Source organism: Danio rerio, chromosome 18 (assembly GCF_049306965.1).
Source record: "Danio rerio strain Tuebingen ecotype United States chromosome 18, GRCz12tu, whole genome shotgun sequence".
NCBI lineage: Eukaryota > Metazoa > Chordata > Actinopteri > Cypriniformes > Danionidae > Danio > Danio rerio.
In genome coordinates, this window is record NC_133193.1 from 2,813,980 (window position 1) to 2,840,811 (window position 26,832).

At 35.3% G+C, this 26,832-nt stretch overlaps 2 protein-coding genes across 5 annotated transcripts in view; one reads left to right on the top strand and one right to left on the bottom strand.

The window, feature by feature from the left end:
- Positions 1 to 4,330: 4,330 nt before the first annotated feature.
- Positions 4,331 to 8,945, bottom strand: sdr42e1 (short chain dehydrogenase/reductase family 42E, member 1). 4 transcript variants are annotated; one of them, XM_073929332.1, is made up of 4 exons: positions 8,889 to 8,945; positions 8,524 to 8,602; positions 7,168 to 7,319; positions 4,331 to 6,127 (listed from the first exon to the last, which is right to left on the bottom strand). In XM_073929332.1, exons 3-4 carry the CDS (start codon positions 7,275 to 7,277, stop codon positions 5,029 to 5,031), a joined length of 1,209 nt encoding a protein of 402 aa, XP_073785433.1. In that variant the 5' UTR covers positions 7,278 to 7,319; positions 8,524 to 8,602; positions 8,889 to 8,945; the 3' UTR covers positions 4,331 to 5,028.
- A 1,604-nt stretch (positions 8,946 to 10,549) lies between these two features.
- Positions 10,550 to 26,832, top strand: part of nedd4a (NEDD4 E3 ubiquitin protein ligase a) — a 104,289-nt gene continuing 88,006 nt past the window's right edge. Inside the window, exons 1-4 of the mRNA XM_073930132.1 lie at positions 10,550 to 10,762; positions 14,756 to 14,829; positions 19,691 to 19,769; positions 19,867 to 19,905. Of these exons, the coding sequence (XP_073786233.1) occupies positions 10,712 to 10,762; positions 14,756 to 14,829; positions 19,691 to 19,769; positions 19,867 to 19,905 (243 nt within the window). The 5' untranslated portion in view covers positions 10,550 to 10,711. The remainder of the gene's footprint in view (positions 10,763 to 14,755; positions 14,830 to 19,690; positions 19,770 to 19,866; positions 19,906 to 26,832) is intronic.

Genomic DNA, 26,832 nt, shown 5'->3' on the forward strand with positions numbered 1-26,832 from the left:
GAGCTCAAACTCATGTTTTTAAGTGAACTGTTTGACAAAATGACGTGTGTTTGGTTTGGACTGATCAAACAATAGATGTAGTGTTGAAAATGAAGACTTTTCTTGTATACTGAAACATGCTGATGAGTTACACCTGAACAACTGTGAACTTAAGAACAGCCTGTTGATATTTTGTCTACACCTTGAAATTCATACGCTGAATAAATCCTCCCAATGTAATAAATCTGTGGGATAACAGTGTGTGTGTGTGTGTGTGTGTGTGTGTGAATGTGTTTTTGTGACACATCAGGACATCGTGACGTGTATTACACAGGTATAACAGCAGAAGGTGAATTATGAGGACATCTAGGACATTATAGGGACAAAATTTTCAGAAATTCAAATGTACAGTATCTTGTGAGGGATGGGTTTAGGTATATAAATAGAAAATACAGTTTGCACAGTATAAAAACAATGGGAACCTATGATGTGTCCCCACAAATTCACAAAAACAAATGTGTGCGTGTGTATGAGTGAAAAAACACTTTCAGTTCCAAGAGTACAGTTTTAATTTCTATGCATTTACATTAATATGCATGCATGAGTTTCTTTGAATGAAACAATTAAAAAATATATTAATATTTTATTTGGTGCACTTTTTCTATTACTAGTCAGATATAAGCATTGATAAGGACTGGTATTGCAGACATCAATATTTTCTTGATTTACCTGAAGCTCAAGATGCTTTTTGAATGTCAAGTGTACTGTTAAAGTCAGCATGAACTGGAAGTTGTAGACTTTAATTTCATTTTGATGAAGTATTTGATCTGAAATTGAATATTTAACAGGGGGCAAAGAAACATCTTTCACTCACAGCGAACTGAAGGTGGAGACGCAAGTATATTTTGCTCAATCAGTCAAACTGATGTCAGAGGAAGACTGTAATTTCAGAGCGGAAGCAGAGATTTTGATTAAAGATTACCAAAACAACATTTTTAGTAAATTAACCTGCACAGATTAATTGTTCACTTTAGGACTAACAGTGTGTGCATTGTGTATAAACCAGGGGTCGGCAACCCAAAATGTTGAAAGAGCCATATTGGACAAAAACAAAAAAAAAAACAAATATGTCTGGAGCCGCAAAAAAATGTAAAGCCTTATATAAGCCTTATAATGAAGGAAACACATGCTGTATGTATCTATAGTAGCTATATTAGCCTACTATAAAAATGACTAAGTTGGCTACAAATACATAATGAGCCTTCATGATTAAATAGCCACTGAAATCAGGTGGTTGGTTTTTTTTTCGTTGTCATTTAAACACTTCAGCACAGCCTCTGGTCTTTCAGTGATATTAATTTGATCATTTCTTCTTGCGGCCCATCAGAGTTCACATACCTGCATAAAAGCGCATTGAATATCGGTCACATCACAGGCAATTGAGTATGCAGGCACTGAATTAATGTCCTTGGTTTGCTGATTGGTGATGTTACCTGCCATTTTAATAGCCCTTTCCTTCACTGTCTTAGCGGAGAGAGGTATCTTAAATTTTTTGTATTATCTTGGTTTTGTTTTTGAAGTCTGCAATTACTGTAGGTGTTCTAATATGTTGATGAATGACTCTTTCATGTAGTCACCATCTGTGAACGGTTTTCCATGCTTTATTATCTCCCGGTTTGTTTACAACAGCCACCTGCCTGGCATCCCGCCCTGCTAATTGAAACCTGTGTCGCAGGCTATAACGCAAATCTTCGTTGACAGAAATTTTAAAAATTAAATATTAATTCTACACACTTTTACAGCATTTGAAAACGTTAAAAATGTTTGTCCTCCTATAGAAATCATATTAAAACAAAAATATATACTAACCTTGCCCATCTTTTTGAACATTTTTGAAAAAACTTCAGGGAGCCACAAGGGCAGCGCTAAAATGCCGCATGCGGCTCTAGAGCCGCGGGTTGCTGACCCCTTGTATAAACAATATCAATTTAGATTTTATGCAGATTTTAATATTAAAGGTCACCCATTTTTCACCCAAAGGTCTCTTTTTTAAGATTTAAGATAAGTCTTTCGTGTCTCCAGAATGTGTCTGTAAAGTTTCAGTTCAAAACACCCATCAGATTATTTATTACAGCTTTCAAAAGTTTATAGTTTTCAGCTCTGAGCATCTTGCAGCTTTTTTTTGTTGCCTGTGCCTTGAATGCTTGTTGCTGTGAGGCGAACATGCAACCCACTGCGCCACCACGTCTCCCTGAAATGTCTGTTTACTATAAATATAATAAATATAAATGTTTAAGAAGTTTTTTGATGTTATATTAGTTAACAATACATACAGAAGTCAACATTTGAAGCGGATCAAAACCTTTCAATAAAGTTGTCATAAAACTATTACAGCTGAACAGCCGTTTTTGTCTTGGGGACAATTTTGAAAAACTTTTTTGATCCACATCAAACTGTATATAGCAAATAGTATAGTGCATTATCATGATAAAAAAAATTAAGTAGCAAGAACAATTTTCTTCAGTTTTTAAAAAAATATTTGCTGGTGAAATAGATTATGATCAATAATTGAGTCTTGAAAGAGCAGTAAATCATCATACTATAATGATTTCTGAAGGATCGTGTGACACTGCAGTCTGAAGTAATGATGATGAAAATTCAGCTTTAAAAAATAATTATATATACAGTTTAGGTCAGAATTATTCGCCCCCCTTTGATTTTTTTTTATATATATATATATATATATATATTTCCCAAATGATGTTTAACAAAACAAGGACATTTTCACAGTATGTCTGATAATATTTTTTCTTCTGGAGAAAGTCTTATTTGTTTTATTTCAGCTAGAATAAAAGCAGTTTTTAATTTTTTAAACACCATTTTAAGGACAATATTAGTAGCCCCTTTAAGCTATATAATTTTTCAATAGTCTACCGAACAAACCATTGTTATACAATAACTCGCCTAATTACCCTAACCTGCCTAGTTAACCTAATTAACCTAGTTAAGCCTTTAAGTGAAGTTTATTCATAAACTAATTTCGAGAGGACCACGTGCTTATGATTTATCACGGCCGGTCTCGTATTAGCTAATCACTATCTTCCAATCATATGAGCCCTAAGCTACTATAAATAACCACAGTTTTCAGTTCATTTTATCTTCGTTTAGAAGAAACCCGCCTTCCTCCCCAATGCTCCTCCTTTACAGTGGTTAGCACTGTGAGAACCACAGCAAGAACACTGCTGGTCCTGGTTCGCCAGGCCGGTAGGCGTTTCTGTGAGGAGTTTGTATATTCTCCCCGTGTCCGCGTGGGTTTTCCCCGGGTTCTCCGGTTTCCTCCCACCATCCAAAGACATTCAACATGCATAACAAAGAAGCACCTGTCTAAGCCCTTTTCTCATGTGTTCCCTTAGCTACCGCAGCCGGGGAGTTCTGAGATCCACCGAGCTCAGGCTCCCCTCTCGCTCTGCCAACCGGAGGAAGCCCCGGGCTCGAGGATCCCTTGAGCTCTTGGCTCTCTCCCGGGACAGCATGCCAAACAAGCTTTTGATAGATCATCAGCTAAGTGTAAACTCTTGAAATGTCACTTTAAGCTGTATAGAAGTGTCTTGAAAAATATCTAGTCAAATATTATTTACTGTCATCATGGCAAAGATAAAATAAATCAGTTACAAACTCCTAATCCACTCGGTGGTCCTTTAAGGTAATCAAAAATCACTGCTTACATGGTAGACTCTTAATAAGAGTATTATCTTAACCATATTAAAATCGGAGTACTGGAGTCCATGTAAATGTACTCAGAAAGTGCCAGATGAAGTGGCTAGCTGTCAAAGACAGTGCATTCCTCTGCCTTTCAGCATGTGCCCTCGAATGTTTCATTAAGTTTGACGTGTTTCCCCATTAAACACAACTTTTGTTAAGCGTATGCTTCTCATTGTTTTGTCAGAATCCTTGTGAAATACAGCCATACTTAAGAACGCTTAGTTTAAGCAAATTTGATGAACGCGATCATGGGTGTTGAATCTGAAGGGAGTCGCTCCAGCTGCCCTGCCCTGTGCGCGTTGTGTGTGTGTCTGTGTGTGCGTGCGCACGCGCTTCATTGCAACAAACCTGCCTAAACGTTGTTGTCCGTAGCCATAAAATCAAAAAGTTACGAATTGCTGTGAGATTGCGCTGCACTCTCAGCTCACATCATTCAAAAGAAAAGGTCCACATTGTCCCCCGATAGTGTCAACAGACTGGACTGTCTTAGCAACTGGCTGAATGTAAAGGAGGACTGAGCAAAATTGTTTCTACTTCATAATTAATGTTCTCAACTCACAGCAATACAACTTTTCAATGAGTGCAAATGTTTGTATTCAAAACTTTATTGTTATTATAATTTTACATTTTTCATATCTGCAATGCCTGTATTTTGGCATGTTTTGCAGTCCACTTAGAATCCAACTTGGAAATCGTTTTTTTTTTTTCTTTATTGGTATTGATAGATTTTAAATTCAAATGGTATTAACATGCCTGTGTTTTTATTTCTGTAATAAATATGGCTGTCAGGCAAGGATCTTGATGGTTTATTGTGGGTTTGTTGTTTACATGAAGAAATCTGTGTTACAAGTTAAACAAAAATTCTAATAAACAATTATGTTTTGAATTTAAATAGTTTTTGTTATGCGTTTAAATTAATTTGACATTTGAATAGCCAAAATTACAAGTTTCAGTCTTTTAAATGTGATTAATCGCGATTAAATTTAAAGAAATAGTGTGATTAATTAGTTTTTTTTTAATTGATTGACAGAACTAATTCATTTACATCACATATATAGCAAATAAAGTTGATTTACCAGTCAGGCATCACATATATTGTGTTTTTGCACTATAAGCAAATAATAAAATTAGCAGAAAACAACAAGACATGATGCTGTTCTTAAAGAAGCATATTAAAGCATATTTTCCCAGCTTATTTGAAATATAAAATCCCTCATATAAACATAAATGTTTTTAAAACTAACAAATCTGGTAAGTATAAACCTCACAGCACTAAAACCATGCATTTTACTGTCCCACAACCGGAAGGCAGGAGAGAAGCACAGCTACGAATGCAACCACCACGAAAACATCTAAAATTAGTTTCCTAATTGACGACCGGCTGCGCTTTTTCCCGTGACCTCTGGCTTGAAACCATTGCACAACATCTTCCAGGTCATACAGTTTAGGCTCGTATCCCAGCTCCTCCTGAGCCTTACGCATACTGAAATAGTGCGTGACGCCAGTCTTGTAGACCTCTGTACGGGTCAGCAGCGGCTGGAAGTTATAAATCCGACCCACCACGAAATGAACCATCTCCGTTAGGAACGCAAAGAAGTATATCATTGATATAGGCAGTCGGAGAGTGGGGAACGAATATCCCAAACCCTCCACCAAAGGTCTGAAAAACTCAAAATTATTCACAGGCCTTCCGTCAGAAATAAAATAAGCCTGTCCGGCAGCACGACACTGTTGTTTTTCGGTTAACGCATCAGCAGCTAACAGATGCGCAGAGACTAGATTATCAACATGAACAAACTCCACAAGACTATCAGGATCGCCGTACACAAATCTGAAAATCCCGCTCTCAATATAACTAACAATCCTAGGAAGGTGTCTTTGCTCTCCAGGCCCATATATTCCAGCAGGACGCAGTGCACAAGTTCTGAGGACACCTGTGCTGTTACTTAGCGCCAAATTGTTGGCTTTTAATACCTGCATTTCTGCAATGGACTTAGTTCTGGAGTAGTGATCGGGATGCAGGTGCAAAGGCAAATAAGGGAGGCTTTCATCTCCGTTCTTAATCTCCTGACCTCCGAATACTACGTTAAATGTGCTCGTGTAGATCAGTCGTGGGACGCTGTGTGCCACGCAGGCCCGCAGGATGTTCTCTGTACCCTTTACGTTCACTTCTTCGATGAGTTTGCGATTGAGCTGTTCCCGTCCTGACATCCCATAGGAGGTGATGTGGAACACGCAGTGAGAGCCGCGAACCGCTTTTTCTACCTGTGCGTAATCCCGGATATCTGCTCGCATGAATATCAGACCCTCGGGGAGATCTTGGATTGGGGGACTCACGTCAAACAGGACAACTTTAGAGGAGGTTTTGAGGAGGGCGCAGGCGAGGCTGGAAGAGAAACACATTTGCGCACGCAAATTTAAAATCAAATCTTCCACATACATATTTGCCAACTAACAAAGTAAAATGTTACTTTTAAAATATTACATAGATGATATTCTTGTAATAGTATACTTAGTAAACACAACTGAAGTCAGAATTATTAGCCCCCTTTGATTTTTCTTTTTATTTATTTATTTTTTTTTATATTTCCCAAACGATGTTTAACAGATTCAGGAAATTTTCACAGTATGTCTGATAATATTTTTTCTTCTAGATAAAGTCTTATTTGTTTTATTTCAGCTAGAATAAAAGCAGTTTTTATTTTTTTCAAACAAAATTTTAAGGTCAAAATTATTAGCCTCTTTAAGCCATTTTTGTGATGGTCTACAGATCCCTCATTATACAATAACTTGCCTAATTACCCTAACCTGCCTAGTTAACCTAATTAACCTAGTTAAGCCTTTAAATGTCACTTTAAGCTGTATAGAAGTATCTTGAAGAATATCTAGTCTAATATTATTTACTGTCATCATGGCAAAGATAAAATAAATCAGTTATTAGAGATGAGTTATTAAAAGTATTATGATTAGAAATGTGCTGAAAAAAATCTCTGCGTTAAAAAGAAACTGGGGGAAAAATAAACAGCGGGGCTAATAATTTCGACTTGTATATGCTCAATGTTTAAAAACAAATGTACATTTTCTGAAATCATCGTTTTTGTGAATGTACTGTATTGTGTGAATCTATTTTGGACTGAACTGTGTACCTATCTCTCAGAAAAGATACATGTTGAAATTTGTTTATATACTTTTGACTTTTTTTTTTATTACAATTTTTAAGTTTGCATTCAGTACATTGTTAATCTTTTTATTATAATGGGCAAGCTTTTTTATTCACAAGAGTATATAGTTAGAAAAGACTCCAATACTGGCTGCTTTAGTTGACTATAAGTCATATATTTTATCTTAAGTTTTAATACTTTTTCTTTAGTTCTTTTATCTTTTAAAAGTCGAATATGGCTTTCAAAGTATAACCTTATACACTACCTGACAAAAGTCTTGTTGTCAGTCCCAGTTGTAAGAGTAACAAATAATAACTTGACTTCTAGTTGATCATTTGGAGAAGTGTGAGACAGTGGATTTTTCAGCTGAATCATCTGTTGATCTGCATCCCAATCATCACCAATACTGCAGAAGACCTACTGGAACCAGCATAGAGTCAAAATTCTCATTGAAATCAGTCAAGTTTGATGAAGGAGAAATCATGGTTTGGGGTTACATTCAGTATGGGGGCGTGAGAGAGATCTGCAGAGTGGATGATCAACATCAACAGCCTGAGGTATCAAGACATTTGTGCTGCCCATTACATTACAAACCACAGGAGAGGGACAATTCTCCAGCAGGATAGCGCTCCTTCTCATACTTCAGCCTCCATTTTAAAGCTCCTGAAAGCAAAGAAGTTCAAGCTGCTCCAGGATTGGCCAGCCCAGTCACCAGATATGAACATTGTTGAGCATGTCTGGGGTAAGATGAAGGAGGAGGCGTTGAAGATGAATCCAAGGAATCTTGATGAACTCTGGGAGTCCTGCAAGAACGCTTTCTTTGCCATTCCAGATGACTTTATTAATCAGTGATTTGAGTCATGTCAGAGATGTATGGATGCAGTCCTCCAAGCTCATGATGGAGTCAGACACAATATTCATTCTGTCTCCACTGCAGCAGGACTTTATATTCTATACTGGACATTATTTCTGTTCAGTGATGAGACTTTAGTCTAAGTAGAGTCAGACCTTACTGTCCTAATGAAATAATTCATAATCAAGGCATGATCATATTTTATTGTGCTCAAATAGGCATAATATAGAGGCATTTGCCTTTCATATAAGCCACTTCTGAAACCAAATGATCAACTAGAAATCAACTTATTATTTGCTGCTCAAAAACTTGGATAGGCGACAAGACTTTTTCAGGTAGTGTATAAAAATTGTCCCTCTGGATCTTAATTTATATATATATATATATATATATATATATATATATATATATATATATATATATATATATATATATATTTATATATATATATATATATATATATATATATATATATATATATATATATATATATATATATATTACTGTTTTTGTTCTTTAAAATGTAATACACACAATGTAACACTATTGATGTATTTTATTTCTAATGCTCTAAGTTTCAAAGTTAATGCAATATTTTACTGTTTTATGATCTAAAAAGGTGAAAGTCCAGGGATACAAGTAGTTTACTACAGTGTTTTGGCTCCATCTAGTGGATTGAGCATATTCTATTACTGATATTGGGGTGATTTGAGGGAAAATTGGTGAAAAGTCTTAATAGATTGATGAAAAGATCTCCTAAAATCTCACCGGAATCCAAAATAGCCTCCTCCGCCGGTTATGAGGAAGCTGTTGTTTTTTCTATTGACTTCCATTGTGTTGAGATGCACTGCAAAAATGGAGGAAAAGGGACATAAACATGATTTTATTATAAGACACAGAGGATGTTTAATGCTCATGTCGGTTTTGTAAATGGTTGTGCTTTTAAACAGAATGAAAACAGCACAGAAAATTATCACTTTCTTCGCTGACTGAAGTCAAAGTGTCTACCGAGAAGTACAGGATCAGTGTGCGCGCATAACATAACCAGGACTTATTAAATACATAACATAATGTGTGCAGTGTCGTCTATTAAATGTTTAACCAAAATTATACTGATATAAATAAATACATACCTCTACAACCGACAGCAAGGCGTGTGTAAACGTCCACTTCCTAGGAAACGCGTGAATGGGCGGGAGATCAAAAGCTACTGATTTGATTGGGTAAGAGTGAGCTGTGCTTTGCAGTGATTGGCTGAAGGTGAAACGAACACATAACCGCAAGAACAAGCGAGAAAGCACATGGGTCAAAGGCTATTTTTTCAGAGCAAATATAATCGTATGGTTAACCATGATTGAGAGAAGACACCAGCAAAATGTCCAAATTAATCTATTTAATTAACTGTGCCTTTCTTTCTGTCTATCTAGATTAGATTAGATGATTAGATCATTTTCAACATTATTGTCATTACACGTGCAATAGCAGCAAGTGCAGGATACAGGTATAAGTTATAAAGTGCAATTATAGAAAACTATGGTGATCATTACAGATGGATGTACTATGAACATTATATACTGGTTGTATTAACCATGATCAGTGATTTACAATATGAATATATGTACAGGTTGCTAATAATAATCACAGGTATGCAGATAGATATGAACATAATTACAAATTATATGTACAGTGGTTATGTACAGTTTAAGATGAAATAGTGCTACGTCTATCATCTATCTATCTGTCTATCTATCTATCTATCTATCTATCTATCTATCTATCTATCTATCTATCTATCTATCTATCTATCTATCTATCTATCTATCTGTCTGTCTGTCTGTCTGTCTGTCTGTCTGTCTGTCTGTCTGTCTGTCTGTCTGTCTGTCTGTCTGTCTATCTATCTATCTATCTATCTATATATCTGTCTGTCTGTCTGTCTGTTTGTGTTTTAGGAAAAAGGATGCTAATAAAAACAAATATATTTTAATGCATGATAAAACAATGTACATGAATATAAAGATGAATATTACAGTGTTACGTGTAACTTATTACACATTCATTTGAAAAGAAATCAAGTATTTTTCCTAATATACTGAAATAGTCTTTTGACAAATTATATGTACAGTGGTTATGTACAGTTCAAGATGAAATAGTGCTACGTCTATCATCTATCTATCTATCTATCTATCTATCTATCTATCTATCTATCTATCTATCTATCTATCTATCTATCTATCTATCTATCTATCTATCTATCTATCTATCTTTCTGTCTGTCTGTCTGTCTGTCTGTCTGTCTGTCTGTCTGTCTGTCTGTCTGTCCGTCCGTCCGTCCGTCTGTCTGTCTGTGCTTCTCTGTCTGTCTGTTTTTTGAACAAAATGTATAATTTATTAAACAATAAATATATTTAAATGCATAATAAAACAATGTATTCTTCTAAAACATGAATGCAGTGTTACATAACTTATTACAAATTTATTTAAAAAGAAATCAAGTCTTTTAGCTAATAAGGAATTTGTCTGTCTATCTACAAATTATACTGTTTTACATACAAATGATTTTACATACAAATAATATTGAACATTCCTCATATCTAATTTGAAAGATGAACCGATCAGAAATGTTGACTAAAAGATAAAAAGAGCTCGTTTTTTCAACGCAGTTCAACGCACACCACTGTTGTTATGACACCGTTCACGTGAACGCTCATAAAGAGGGCGTGACCGAGGACGTAGTGGGCGTGAGCGACGCCGTGGGGGGCGTGTCGAGGTAGAAGCGCGCTGAAAGGATGTCCAACGGCGTAGTTTCAACGATGCATTTGACAAGCTAACGCCTTTCTGCTCGTGACATCTCCGGGGAACCGATCTCCGCCGAAGCTCAACGTTCTCTGTGACATTTCGGATTTATTTGTATTTTTCTGGTGACAAAATCGACGCAGGTTGTCATTCTGGCACGGAATATGAACATGGCCGCGCAACTCCCGGAGGTTCGAGGACTCCAAACCGATGAGGTAAATAAATTCAGCTGTCATACCATGTGATGCGTTATTATATCAGCCATAGAAATGATCATAATACATAAACATCCGCTCCTATGTGGTATCCGTTGGGTCTCCGACAGGAAGTTCTGCTCCACTTTGTGTTAAAATAACTGTAATCCAAAATATGACGTGCGGTGTGAGGAATTATGGCACATAACAGACCTGTAACTCTCCGTTTACTATGGGATGTGATGGGATTTATTTGGTGTGATCATAAATATGGATCTTTATCAGTTCCATAATCAAATCGCCGTCTCGTGATTCAAGTCAAGTATTGCGCAACATTTACAGTACCCTGTGAGGGCTTATATGATGGCATACCATATGACGTCACGTGTTTATTATATACATCTTTGTAATTGAATCACATGTAATATGTACTTTCAGTGTATTTATTGTTTTTTTTAGCTCTTTAATGATGATGAGTAACACATTTATGCATATAAACAGTAAACATGTCGTAAAGACATAAAAATATGGTAGTTTTTTTAGCTTTTGTTACTAAATAAACCCTCAACCCTAATCCTAAAGTAATAGTTCACCCAAAAATGAGTATTTACTCTTCCTCAAGTACTTCTAAAGGGGTTCATCTTAGTTGTTTTTCTGCTGAACACAAATAAAGATATTTTAAAGATAGCTGAAAACTTGTAACCATCAACTTCCATTGTAGGGAAACATATACCATGGAAGTCTATGGTGACCAGCTATCTTAAAAATGTCTAGCTGTCTTTAAAATAATTGCTATCTTTCTTCAAAATATCTTTATTTGTGTCCAACAGATGAAAGAAACAAAGGTTTGAAACAAGTGAAAGGGTGAACTATCTCGTTAACCCCCACCCCACCCTCCGTTAAAAGGAAATGATTGTAAAGTAAATTTACACACGCACACACACACACACACACACACATCTTAATGTATCCACATTATTGATGACATCATTATTTTGCAGCTGGAAATCTCACTGAAATGAGTCTTTCCCGCTTATGGGTCAAAGTGTCATGCCACAGTTTCCTGTTTCAGGAGGAATTTTGCATGCATGTTGTTGTAGGGCTGGGCAATTTGGCCTAAAATCTAAATTTTACTTGACTATGATTAATGAATAGTTATTTTATCTATTTATTTTATATTTCAGCGACAAGTTTTGTACAGTAAATATGCTCGCATATTACAAGTGAGAGATTTCTGAATGAAGGGTGCTTGACTTAATTTTAGAAATAATTAAAGAACATACAAAATATCTACTATGATTATTTATTGAACATAATCGCTGAACAACTGAAATTAAAACACACATCGCCTAATACTCGGCTCTCTGCACCGCCCACCGTCTTCACCGATACCAAACCGACCAATCACAAAGTTTGCGCTATGCATCGTTGTGACATCATTTTTATGAGATGTGCGTAGGTATGCGAAGTATATTATCAGAATAATATAATAAGTATAAATCACAATATAATAAGTATAATTTAGCCTTAAGAGAGCGGGACATGTGACTCCACACACTGTAGGGAAAGTAATTGAAAAAATTGACCTGGAAAAATTTGTTCGTTTATAGATTCTGAATGTCGATTTCGATTTTTGTTCGATTAATCGCCCAGCCCTTTGTCATTCAGCCATTTTAATTGAGTCTTGGTCATTTTTATACATCCAAGGGTGCAATTCCCAAATCCATCGTTAGACAACTAAGGTCGCAAGTTCCGTCGTTACCAACATAGTTTGTCAATTTGACAAAACGTCACTCCAACGAACATTCGCAAACTGCGTGTCAAACTTGAGCACTCGCAACTACAGCTCTGGAGTTTTAGCGATCTTCATGTTTACAATTGTGATCCCGTCGTTGTGCACTGTGAAAACATTGATGTCATTTTAAAAACAGCCTCAAGCGAAAGCTATAGGTGACCTATTATTTAAAAGCAGAATTTATGTTCTGTCTCCAAAGCTTGTGAAAACAAAAAGCATGGGTTAATTCTTTTAATTTATAGTGGGTTATTTATGTGGGTTATTTATTAAGTATCTGTACTGTTTATGACACGGGTCTGCTGGTTGGAACTTTCTGCTGTGGTTTACAAGTGTCAAATTGTAAAAGTAGACTTTTCAAAAAATAAATAAACAATATCCTACTTAATAATAATAATAATAATAATAATAATAATAATAATAATAATAATCATGAATATTATTATTAATATTATTATTAAATTATGATTTTATTTTATTTCTAATACATAATAATAAAAATAATAATAATAATAATCATCATCATGATCATCATTAATATTATTAATATTATTATTAAATTAGGATTTTTTTCATTTCTAATACATAATAATAAAATAATCATAATTATCACAATCATCATCATCATGATCATCATTAGGATTATTAATATTATTATTAAATTACAATTTTTTCATTTCTAATACATAATAATAAAAATAATAATAATTATCATCATCATCATCATCATTAGTATTATTAATATTATTACTAAATTAGGATTTTTTTAATTTCCTAATATATAATAAATATTACATTTCATTTTATAATAAATAGCCTCATTATTTATTTATTTATTTATTTATTCATATGATTTATATATGATATTAGAGTAGGTGTTAGCTTTTGTAAGTGATTTGTTTTAGAATAGGATATGTCATATTCTCAATAATATTTGTAAAGGAAACACAGGCTCTCTATGTGGCTTTTACATATAATTCGGTTAATATGGAAAGCCTGTCATGTTTTTACCAAAACTAATATTGGATTTTATTTTATCTACATGTGCATGTAAAACAATATAATTTGCACAAAGAAATGATAGGGTTCTTCTCTTAAGATGTAGTTTCTCCGCCCCGTTTAGAGCGTGATTCTGGGCGTTTTACGCTGTAACTAACATGGTCCAAGCGATAGATCTGCGGCAGATGAACTATGCGTTTTGGGAAACACTCGTCACTACATCGTTCTTTTCCCAAAAGATGCATCGTACTATGATAGTTCAGCCGTGAGTTACGTCGTTGTTTGGGAAACGCACCCCAGGCTGTTTAATAGAGCGTATTAGTTCTGGTTCAAGAAGTGTTTTCCTGTTATTTTTTCCCTTTAATAATAAAAATCAATTAAAAAATAATAATAAAAAATAATTATCATATTGAATTGTTTTAAACTATTAAGCAGACCAACCAGCTATGTGAAAATCACAATATTGTACAAAAAATTATTATATATAATATTATACATTAAATTGTACATAAAAGAATAACTGTGAGGTATTAGACTGTGACCTTAATTGATTTACTAAGGAAAAAAAACTACATTTCCCATCAATCATTGCAAATGACGCCCTCAGATCATAAGAAAAATGACGAGAAATATTAATATATTACAATATCTATCTAAAGTTGTTGGTTCTATCTGTAGACAACAGTATTTGTCAAGTGTATAGCAAAATATGTCATAAATAATGGGTATAAATAATTTTTTTTAAGCATATATTCGATCTGGTCACTTTGCTGTACGCTTCATGGGAGTGGGCGGAGCTAAATATTATTAATATTATTTAATATGCAGCAAAAGTCAGTCTTCTTTTTCGAGTGCCTTGTACTGACTGCTGTTTATTCTGATGAATCCCTGACCAAAACAGCACCAGCTCATTATTTAAGCTACCCCTAAGCACTTTTGTATCGTTTAAAACGCTTTGCATGCTGCAACTCTCTGATTGGTCGAATGTTCCGTGCAGCATCATGGGAAATGTAGTTCTTCTGCACTGTTAAACACTGTTGAGCAGCTTAAATAACAGCACATATTATCAATTAACAACCTCACAACAGTCTAATCTGCGAGGGTTAATCAGTGATTACTAAAAAACAATTTTACTATGGAGATATTACAGCAAAACTTGACTTAGCGATCCATTGTCTTTATCATTTGTGTTGCTTAAGGAATATCTTTGTGCTTTTTTTCAGGATGAATCCAGAATCTTAAGGGTCAAAATCATTGCTGGAATTGGTTTGGCCAAGAAAGATATTTTGGGTGCAAGGTCAGTGTTTTAAACCGCTTAACAATGAACATCAACACTTGGGACATTATATCTTAATTCAAGTAAACAATCGGCTTTCTTAGTCAAAACTAAATGTTTCTTGTCTTATTTTTATCTTAATATTTCACTCTTTAATGCACCAGTATTAAATATATTGGCTATGGCTTTAAAGATTGTCTGATAAACAGTTTATATTTAGCCATTTAGCACATTTTAAGGTCACTTGGTTTAGTAGTTTGCTTTGTGTACCAGCATAGTGTTCACATGTCACATACCATCAGTTTGTTATGACAACATGAAATCATTTGTCCGTCCCTCCCGCATTATTAGACGCTCATACTGGCTTTTATCTGTTTCTAAAAAAGAAAAAGTACACCTGTATTTACAGCCTAATAACTGAATTTCAGTGTTTATTATTATATCTGAGAATAAGGGACGAATACCAGTGGTGAAGTCAGCATGAAATTAAGACTGACTTTCTTATTGAGACATTATTGTGTTTGATTGAGCGGTCACATTAAACTCCTGCTTCATTTAATCATGAAAAAAGCCGACTAGATTGTCTTTTCCCGGTGTTTCTGCATAAATGTGTGCTGTTCTGTGAATATTTTGTCATATTTTTGAGTATCCTAATTCGCATTGTAGGTTTGCAGTTGCTGTTAAAGGGATAGGTCACACATATATTAAAAAATCTATCATTTACTCACCCTCTGCTTGTTTTAGACCTGTTTGAGTTCATATCTAAAGTTGAACACAAAATAAATCATTATTATAATGTGAACTCACAGCCATTAAAGAGAAAGATTTCCTAAAAATGAAAGTTTACTCACTATTTAGTCACTCTTAAGTGGTTCCAAACAGAAGAAGATATTTTGAAACTTGTTAAAAACCTGTAACCATTGACTTCCATAGAAGGAAAAATAAATACCGTAGATGTCAATGGCTACAGGTTTCCAACATTCTTCAAAATATCTTCTTTTGTGTTCAACAGAAGAAAGGAACTCATGAAGGGTTGAAACAAGTAAATGAGGAGTAAATGATGACAGAATGTTCATTTTTGGGTAAACTGTCTCTTTAGTTTTACAGTACTGATCAAAACATTAGAATAATTAAGAACTGCTGCCAAAAAGTGACGAATAAATGCATAAAGATTTATATTTCAAACAAATGCTGTTCTCCTTTTAAACCATCAGAGTCATAAAAACAAGAATTCCACAAAAACTTTAAGCAAGACAAACTATTTCTGTATTGATTTTCTGAACACAAAAGAAGATATTTAGAAAAATGTTAGAAACCTGTGACCGTTGACCTTCATAGAAGGAAAGATAAATAGTATGCATGTCAAAGGTTACAGGTTTCCAGCTTTTTTCAAAATATCTTTTGTATTCAAAAGAAAAAAGAAACCCATGAAGGTTTAAAACAAATGAAGGGTAAATTATGATAGAATTGTCATTTTTAGGTGAGCTGTCCCTTTAATTTTTACAGTACTGATCAAAATGGTAGAATAATTAAGAACTGTTGCCAAAAACTGATAAATACATGCATAAAGATTTATATTTGAAATAAATCCTGTCCTTATTTACTTTTTTATTCATAAAAAAAGGCATTAAGCAGGAAAAACTATTTTCTGCATTGAGTTTCTGTTGAACACAAAAGAAGATATTTAGAAAATGTTAGAAACATGTAACCACTGACCTCCACAAAAGGAAAAATAAATACTATGGAAGTCAATGGTTACAGGTTTCCAATATTTTTCAAAATATCTTCTTCTTTAACAGAAGAAAGAAACTCATGAAGGTTTGAAACAAGTGATGATGACAGAATTTTTCATTTTTGAGTGAGTTTTACAGTATTGATTAAAACGGTAGAAAAATTAAGAACCGTTGCCAGAAACTGACAAATAAATGCATATTTATAATTCAAACAAATCCTGTCTTTATTAACTTTTTTTTAATTCATCAAAGAGTCACGAAAATAAGATTTCCACAAAAACTTTAAACAAGAAAATCTATTTCTGTATTGATTTTTTGTTAAACAAAAAAGAAGATATTTAGAAAAATGTTCAAAATCTAAAAGTGTTGACCTTCATAGAAGGTTAAACAAATACTATAGAAGTCAATGGTTACAGGTTTCTAACATTTTTCAACATATCTTCTTTTGTGTTGAACAGACGAAAGAAAGTCATGAAGGTTTGAAATAATAAATGATGAGTAAATGATGACAGACAGTTTGCAGAATTGTCCCTTTAAGTTTTACTGTACTGATCAAAACATTAGAATAATTAAGAACAATTGTCAAAAAGTGACAAATAAATGCATAAAGATATATATTTCAAACAAACGCTGTCCTTATGTACTTTTTTATTCATCAAAGAGTCATTAAGCAAGGAAAACAATTTTTCGCATTGAGTTTTCTGTTGAACACAAAAGAAGATATTTAGAAAAATGTTAGAAACCTGTTACCATTGACTTCCATAAAAGAGAAAATTATTACTTTGAAAGTCAATGGTTACAGGTTTCAAACATTCTTCAAAATATCTTCTTTTGTGTTCAATAGAAGAAAGAAACCCATGAAGGTTTGAAACAAGTAAATGATGACAGAACTGTCCCTTTAAGTTTTACAGTATTGATCAAAATGGTAGAATAATTAAGAACTGTTGCCAAAAAGTGACAAATACATGCATAAAGATTTATATTTCAAATAAATGCTGTCCTTATTAACTTTTTTAAACATCAAAGAGTCATTAAGCATTAAACTATTTTGTGCATTGATTTTCTGTTGAGCACAAAATAAGATATTTAGAAAATGTTTGAAAATTGTAGCAATTGATTTTAATTGAAGTGAAAATAAATACTATAAAAGTCAATGATTACAGGTTTCCAACATTCCAACAATTTCTTCTTTTGTGTTGAACAGAAGACAGACACTCATAAAGGTTTGAGATGAGTAAATGATGACAGAGTTGTCATTTTTGGGTGAACTGTCCCTTAATATTTTACTGTGCTGATCAAAACGGTTGAATTATTAACAAAAAGTGACACATTCATGGATAAAGATATATATTTCAAACAAATCCTGCCCTTATTTACTTTTTTTTTATACATCAAAGAGTCGTGAAGTTAAGTTTCATGATTTCCACAACCATTTTAAGCAGGAAAAACTATTTTCTGCATTGAGTTTCTGTTGAACACAAAAGAAGATATTTAGAAAATGTTAGAAACATGTAACCACTAACCTCCACAAAAGGAAAAATAAATACTATGGAAGTCAATGGTTACAGGTTTCCAACATTTTTCAAAATATCTTCTTTAACAGAAGAAAGAAACTCATGACGGTTTAAAACAAGTAAATGATGGCAGAATTTTTCATTTTTGAGTGAACTGTCCCTTTAAGTTTTACAGTATTGATCAAAACGGTAGAATAATTAAGAACCGTTGCCAAAAAGTGACAAATAAATGCATAAAGATTTATATTTCAAATAAATCGTGTACTTATTAACTTTTTTTATGTATCAAAAAGTCATTAAGCAGGAAAAACACAAAAGAAGATGTTTTGACAAATGTCGGAAAACTGTAACCATTGACTTCCATAGTAATTATCTTTTCCTTCTATGGAAGTCAGTGGTTACAGGTTTTCAACATTTTTCAAAGCATCTTGACATCGTGTGTTATAGAGAGAGAAAAAAATATACTCAGATAGCTTTGGAACAAGTACAACCTTTTTCAATTTTGGGTGAACTATCCCTTTAGCATCCACAATAAGGTTTTTATATTAGTGGCTACCATTTCACATCATTCTTCAAAATATCTTATAATTATATCTTAATATCTTATAATAATTGTTTGAAATCACGTGATAGCAAGTAAATAATGTTGCAATGGTAAATCTGTCCTTTTTGGATGAACTTTCACTTCCAGTAGTTAGTGAAGTAGTTTAACACAAGGTATTTACAAGCAGCTACATGCTAAAGAATGGATATTATGCATAGCCTGCAGTGAAGTGTGGGACGGTGGAAAGTCCTGGTTGTTTCTCACTATCAGTGAAAGAGTGCCTTTCAGGACAGTAGATGGCAGTGTTATCAGCTGTCCTGGCTGTCCTTGAGGAGGCCAGCAGTGCTCACTTTGACCTAAATAACAGCTGTAGGTATGCAATCAATATCTGCGCTCAGTGATATCATCTCTCCTCTACTGTAACACTTGATTGCTTAGAAAAGGGACAAATATTTAAGAAAGAAAAACCAAAATAAAAACAGTTGCATCTAATTCATTTGAACAGAGTCGCTAGACTTAAGTTAGTGATTGGTTGAAGACAATAGGCTGAATATGAATACTTAATCAGATATCATTCAGACCTTGTATTTATTTCAATCAGTGTTGATCATATCCAGTGTTGAGTATAATTAGTTACAAAGCAACTCATTTGCACTGAAAATTTTGAAGTAAGGCATTACTTTTCATTTTTAGGTAAATTACAATTGTTATAATATACATTCACTGGCCACTTTATTAGGTACACCGGGTTGGACCTGCTTTTGCCTTCAGAACTGCTTTAATCCTTCATGGCAGAGATTCAACACGGTGCTGGAAATATTCCTCAGAGATTTCGCTCCATGTTGACATGATAGCATCACGCAGTTGCTGCAGATTTGTCAGCTGCACATCCATGATGCCAATCTCAGAGCAGCTAGGCAGAGCTGTATGTAAATTAATTGCACAGTAATTGTGTTTATCAACTAAAGTAGAACATTTATCAGGACAATTGCATATGCTTAAGAAATAATATTGAGAAATAAGGTTTACATTAAAGCATGTTTTCCATGCTTTGCTTTTGTAATATTTGTTCGTTCACCTTTCATCTACAGTGATCCGTACACTCGAATCTCTCTCTATGACCCAGTCAATGGGGAAATCACCAGTCTACAAACCAAGACCATTAAAAAGGTATGCCTGTGTGTGGTTTAATACACATTTCACCAGTTGCTCAAGAGATGTTTCACAACGTTTTCTTCTTTCTGTTGTTGTCTTTTTCTAATAATAGACTTTGGATCCGAAGTGGAATGAAGAGTTCTTCTTTAGAGTAAGTGAGCTGGATATTTTCTAAGGTCATGCATTTTTTGAGGGGTTGTGCTTATGTGAATTTCTCAAAAACTATCTATTGCTCTATATTAGAAACATTAGCGGTAACACTTTAGTTTAAGTAACAATATACAACAATTACAACTGGGTTATTGCCTGCCTATTATTAAGATATGAACTCTTTATTAGCATATAATAAAGCATATTATAAAGTAGGACCCTATTTTAAATCCCTCTTCCTACCCAACAACTACTACCTTACTAACTAGCATGGGAATAACAGCAGTACAAATAAACAGCGTTAAGGCCCGTGCACACCGAGACGTTTTTTGCTCGTGTTTTCCGTCGACGTTTAACACCTCGTGACTAAATAAAGGGCGTCAATGTGATTGTGCACACCAACGCGCAAAGCGCAAGGCGCAAAAGCACATAGATATATACACTAGATGTCGCCTGGCCTATTGTTGTCTATTGGACGGAATGCGTCAATAGTGCCGCCATCTTGCTACAGGGTAGCGCTCCTTTGAAATGAATGTGGGACCAAGGTACAGTGGAGGACTGTGGCCATGCAAAGGCAGAGATATACACATATATATAATTCTAGACTGTCTACACATACCCGTTTGTACCTGTATTGACCATTGCTTGCCTAACGAAGAATAAACCTGCATTTGGATCTTACCTCAGTTGTATTTGTCACTTCCTGTGGTTACATTATTATTCAGGCATATACTTATAGTTAATTAATATGCTTTATTAACTCAACTTCATGCAGTTTTGTGACCTAATCTAAAGTGAGGAATATTTATGCTTTATAAATCCCTTATAAATGACAAATAAAGACTCAGAAACAAATGAACAATAATCCTTTCATTTTTTTCTCAAAAGTGAAATTACTGTAAAGTGTAAACACGGCTGAATAACAGGAGTGTCAAAATACGACATAAAACAACAACAATATAATAATTTAACAATATAATAAGATGCGATGTCTCTACAGTGATTTTATTTTAGATCAGGTTGCAAAGATTTATTTTTCATTTGAAGCACAGTTTCATTTGTGTATCTTTTAATGAATAGGAATAAATAATGTTGTAACGAGGAGACTGACACGGAGGGATCCATTATGCAGTATTTATTGCTCAAGCACTTATTCACACACACAATATGCACTAACGTGCAAACACACAACAGCAACAGTCTATGATGAATCAAGACTGGCGATGAATAGACACAGGGAGTATTACCAGGCATAGATCGAGGGCAGGCTGCAAGTATCAGAGTCCGTGAACCAAGCGTGGGTCGTGGGCAGGTAGCGAACATCAGCGTCCGTATAACAGGCGTGGTTCGTGGGCAGGCAGCGAGTATCAGAGTCCGTATACAAGGCGTGGGTCGTGGGCAGGCAGAAGGCGAAGCAGAGTCAAGAAACAGGCTGGAGTAATACACAAGGAGTCAGGCAGGAATAACGCTCAGAAATGCTGGCCGGGGCTAAACAAGACTTCACACTGAATGAGCGTTTGGTGCTGGCTTATAAAGGGTACGTGGGTCATTAGCGGGATTCAGTTCAGGTGTGCATGATCAGGGTAAATGGATGATGTAATGCTTAGAAGTCCGGAGATGGTGGCCTCTGCTGGCCAGCGAGGGGAATGACTGGGACCGAGTCGGTGACAAATGTCATTTTTTCCTGTTTAGAATTGAACTGAGCCTTTGTTTGTCATTTATAAGGGATTTTTAAAGCATAAATAGTTACTTTAATTACTTTTAATTAATTAACATAAATTTTACCAGATTTTTGTGTTTTGTTGTGTGTTTTTTCACAGTAAAACAGAAGAATTGAATTAAGTAACACCTTAAGTTTTGAGAAAAGTCAATTTAAGCTGCAAATATTACAAGAAAATCCTTGCTAAATCCTGGAGAGACTGAATAAATATTATTAAATGCTCCTTTTTAGTCAAAGGGGATTGGCAAGAAGCATTACATTTGCAAGCTGAGAAAATATTATATAATTTTCCTTCTATGCTAATGAAGGACTACTGAGACATTCCAAGCATGGGATGGGTCCTCCTGGTGAGGCAGAGTTCCTCCAATACAGATCTCTGCCATTTGCTTGCGTTAACCATGTGCTCTTCACCATACACAATTCATCTGCTTGTGTTCTTCCTTCAGAAAACTTTGTCATGTTTGGTGTCATTTGACAGTTTATGACTTCAGTGTTGTAGTGATGAAATCAACAGAGACATTGATTAATTGTATTTCAATCTACAATATATTTACTATTGTTGGGTCATGGCCTGAGGAGAGTATGTTAATGTTCTTCTCCCCCACTTCATCTCTTCAACTTTGCTCTCACGTTCAGCTGGTTTTGGGGGTTGATTTTCACTCATGTTTGACAATGCTTTGCTCAGGGTATAATAGGGAAAGGTAACTGTTGATCTGGGAGAATGACTTTTACCCTGCATCTCCCGCACACCAGTGCGTAGCCTCATATGCTAACAAAGGCAGTTTCACTGTCTTTGTTGCTCAGCAGTGCACATGTTACAGCTAATTTCTTTATACAGTATGTTAGTTTGTGTCATTCTACTGTCTGTATATTTGATCATGTAACTTAATAAACAACTTTGCCTGCTTTAAGACGAAGAGATTCTTTCTCTTTATCAACGATGATAACAACTTTAATGGAGTCAGATTAATTACAATGGAGTCAGATAAATAATGGATTTAAACACGCCATCCTTCAACTGCTTTCTGTTTCCGATTATTGGTTCAGAATAGCAGCGTAAGCTTCAACATTACACATTTTAGCTAGCTTTTGCAGCTGGACATTGCTTTAACATGCCATTGATGGGTGAACATTAGCTAGTGGGGGAGTGTCTTTTGTCTCTCCAGCTGCGAATTATTCATGACCTTTGTCACTCCTACGCATACAATATGCTGACCCGAAATAGACTTTACAAAATGTAAATTATTGTAATGTTTTATTTGAATGAGAGAACAGAATAATTTTCACATAATTGTGAAGTAAATAGTCTAGCCTACAAGACAAGTTTCTCAAAAGTCTTGTTCAGGCGCATTCATTCATTTTCTTGTCGGCTTAGTCCCTTTATTAATCTGGGGTCGCCACAGCGGAATGAACCGCCAACTTATCCAGCAAGTTTTTACACAGCAGATGCCCTTCCAGCCGCAACCCATCTCTGGGAAACATCCACAAACACATTGACACACACTACGGACAATTTAGCCTACCCAATTCACCTGTACCGCATGTCTTTGGACTGTGGGGGAAACCGGAGCACCCGGAGGAAACCCACGCGAAGGCAGGGAGAACATGCAAACTCCACACAGAAACGCCAACTGAGCTGAGGTTCGAACCAGCGACCCAGCAACCTTCTTGCTGTGAGGCGAACGTGCTACCCACTGCGCCACTGCCTCGCCCAGGCGGATTCAGTGTGATTTTTATTTATTTTTTAACCTTATTTCAGCTACATTTTTTTCTCCAAAACCTACTAACCACACATACTTTTTTTTCCTAAAAAACGCAAGCATGTACATCAATAATTCTAACATATTATTGTAGCACAGTTGGTGCTGACTACAAAACATTACATGTTGGCCAATACTGTGTAATAGGTAGCTGAAATAAGCACAAATGTCTGGGCATGTAGAAACATCTCAGGTGCCCCAAAGATCCCTGAGGGTGAAGTATTTAAATAATATTATTAAAAAAATTGTATAATTATTGACATTTTAGACTACATTTGTAAAGTCACACACCCGTTAGTTTATGTTGGTATTAATTCCAAAAAAACTTCTTGTCCACACAGCATGATTTTCAGAAAGTCTACAAATAATACATGTATTTATATACTGTATATATATAGACATGCTGTTGTCAGTGACACTCTTAATAGTGTCATCAATTTCCATGTTGTCAAATAAACATCATCTGCTTTAATATTTAACGCTTTCCTTCTCGCTATATTCTTTTATATTTGTCGTTATCACACTTGGAAACTGAGTGTGATCCAGTAATGTGTACTTGAGGACTGATATCACCACAGCAGATGCGTTCGCTGTGTTTGATAATAATAGAAAACGTCATACAATACGGGCTCTTCATATGTCAGCATTGGGAGCCTGTTTGAAAGCTTAAGTGTTTAATAAAAGCCGTTTGCATTTTATATTAGTCGGCCATAATGGTGTATTGTTTCTGAGCAGCCCAAAAACAAACCACACTGTAGAAAATGCAGGGTTCCACATGATTCATTCATGTTGTCTCAACACAAATCAATTAATTTAACAAATTGAAGCGTGTTGAACATAACACAATGAAGTTGTCCCCCCAAAAATCTCATGAATTGTGTTGAATTGGGTTAAACAAGCTGAAAGGTAGCTCAGTGACTAGCACTCACTGCAAAAAGCTCTCTGGTTGGAGTCCCGGCTGGGTCAGTTGGCATTTCTGAGTTTGCATGTTCTCCCCGTGTTGACGTGGGTTTCCTCTCAGTGCACCTGTTTCCCCCACAGTCCAAACACATGTGCTATAGGTGAGTTGAATAAGCTAAATTGGCCGTAGTGTATGTGTGTGTGTGTGAATGTGAGTGTGTATTGGTGTTTCCCAGTACTGGGTTGCAACTGTAAGGTCATTCGCTGTGTAAAACATATGCTGGAACAGTTGGTGGATCATTCCGCTGTGGCGACCCCTGATAAATAAGGGACTAAGCCGAAGGAAACGAATGAATGCAAAGCAGATTATAAAAGCAGTCAAGTTAATGCATTGCAAACAAAAATAAAAAAAGCCCTAGCAACACCCTAGCAACCAGCCATAGTTTGTTTATCATGCACCTCTCAAGTTGATATACACAGATGAGCAGTTCAAGCTCAAGTTTATTAGCATAAGTCCAGTAGGCAATTATTGGTGCAGCATTAAATCTTTAAGCATCACACAGGTTAGTGGGCTTGACAAACCACCTGTAGAAAACACACTCTTTCATCTCGCTGACACTTTGACACTTGCACCAGACACTTTATTACAATCTCTCCATATCTTCATAAATAAAAAAATATATATATATATATATTGTGTGTTTATGAAGTGTGCTTTACGCAGGTGAGTGGGCTTGACAAACCACCTGTAGAAAACACACTCTTTCTTCTTGCTGACATTTTAACTGACACCTGCACCAGTTTTGCACATTTGCACCAGACACTTTTTTTACAATCAGCACCCAAAAACAAACAAAAAAAAAACCATTTATGCATATATAAAATGTGCTTCACACAGGTGAGTGGGCTTGACAAACCACCTGTAGAAACACTTTCTATAAAAAACCCTCCCCCTCTCTTAACACTAGCACCTAATTCTCTGAGCACTAACAGTTCCACGTGTTGTGTGTATTGACTCTTCTTTACAAAAGTGTCTGCTAAATGATTATGGCCCTATCATACACCCGACGCAATAAGGCAGAAAGTGTGCTTGGTGCGATTTGTTGCTATTTTCAGACCAGCGCAACCCTAATTTTCCCGTTTTGTGCCGCATTGTATAAATAGCAAATCCATTTGTGCCACTTTGTGGACTTATGGGTGTGCTGGTCTAGAAAGGAGGTGTGTTGAGGCGCATTGTTGGTGCGCTGCTATTTTGAGGAACTAAAATAGACTGTGCAATAGACTAGCTGAAAGCAGGTCTAAAGTCCAACGCAGAGCGCGTTACTTGTGCGCATTAAACACTTACACATTGCTGAATACACACAGGATGTACAGCAATACAAAAATATCTTTACATATGAAAAAATAAAGGATTCAAATGTGACAAAAATGATTAATTTTCTGCATTAATATAAAAACCTCTGCCTCCATGCCTTCATCTCGGAGGGCTTTTTTTGAATCAAATCGTTGTGCTTAACAAACAAAATTAAATATGTAGGCTAATGGATGTCTTCAGTGGATCATTTCCTTATCCACATAAGTAAAGGAGTAAGTCAAGAGAAAGAGAAAGTAAAGAGGCTGAATGGAGGAGGCTCGTTCTTCATTCTCGCGCTGCAGATGCTCTGTTTTACTGTTTTCTCGCTAGTGAAGCGTTCGGTTTTTCCATACAAAGTCCGCCATGTGAATAGCAAACGCGCCATGGCGGGACGCAACTGACTCTTAAAGGGAATGTGAGACGAGATTGGTTAAATGCAGGTTCAAGTGAATGAGCACAACCCTGTTAGACCATGCACAGTCCTTAAAATAGCAAAAGTGGATTCAGACACGACCTTAATGCTTTTGCACAATGAGCTTGAGGCTTTGCAGCTAGATCGTTAAAATAGAGCCCTGAATGTTTAATGTACAAGACAGACCAAAATTAATATTTTAATAAACATTCTAACATCTCTTCCAGCAGTGAGAATAAAAGAGCATCTTTGTCTATTGCTTTTAATTGTAGGCATGCTTTAACACAGGGGTCACCAACCTTTTGGAAACTGAGAGCTACCAGAAGGGCTACCAGTTATTAAATAACACATTTTTCTTAATTTACTTTTAATTATAAGTTATTATTAATAATTAATAATATTCATCTATGTGAGAGATTGATCATGTTAATGATTTCTCACAGTAGTTGTCAACAATGATTTAACAAGTTAGATAAATATCAATATGCAACACTTCATTTGTCTGAAATCGTTTTTAAAGTTTTTTTTTTAATATATAACTTAAAGTAATTTTGAAATTTACACCAATGCAAGTGTGATGTTAAAAAGAATAACGTTACCTGTAAAAATTTTAGATGCAGCTTACTCATGTGGTGCTATGGTGAGCTATTTTTAGAGCAGGCCCGCGGGCAACTCATGTGAACCTGGCGGGCTACCTGGTGCCCACGGGCACCATGTTGGTGACCCCTGCTTTAACATATACCAGAAGCATGAGTCTTTAGCCCCTTTCACACAGTGATACC

Excerpts from the sequence above, each read along its gene's own strand:
- sdr42e1 (XM_073929332.1), bottom strand. The coding sequence starts at position 7,277 with ATGATTCAGCTGAAAAATCCACTGTCTCACACTTCTCCAAATGATCAA. Across the intron at positions 6,128-7,167 it reads GACAACAAGACTTTTGTCAG|CCTCGCCTGCGCCCTCCTCA; the intron begins GTAGTGTATAAG and ends TTTCTCTTCCAG.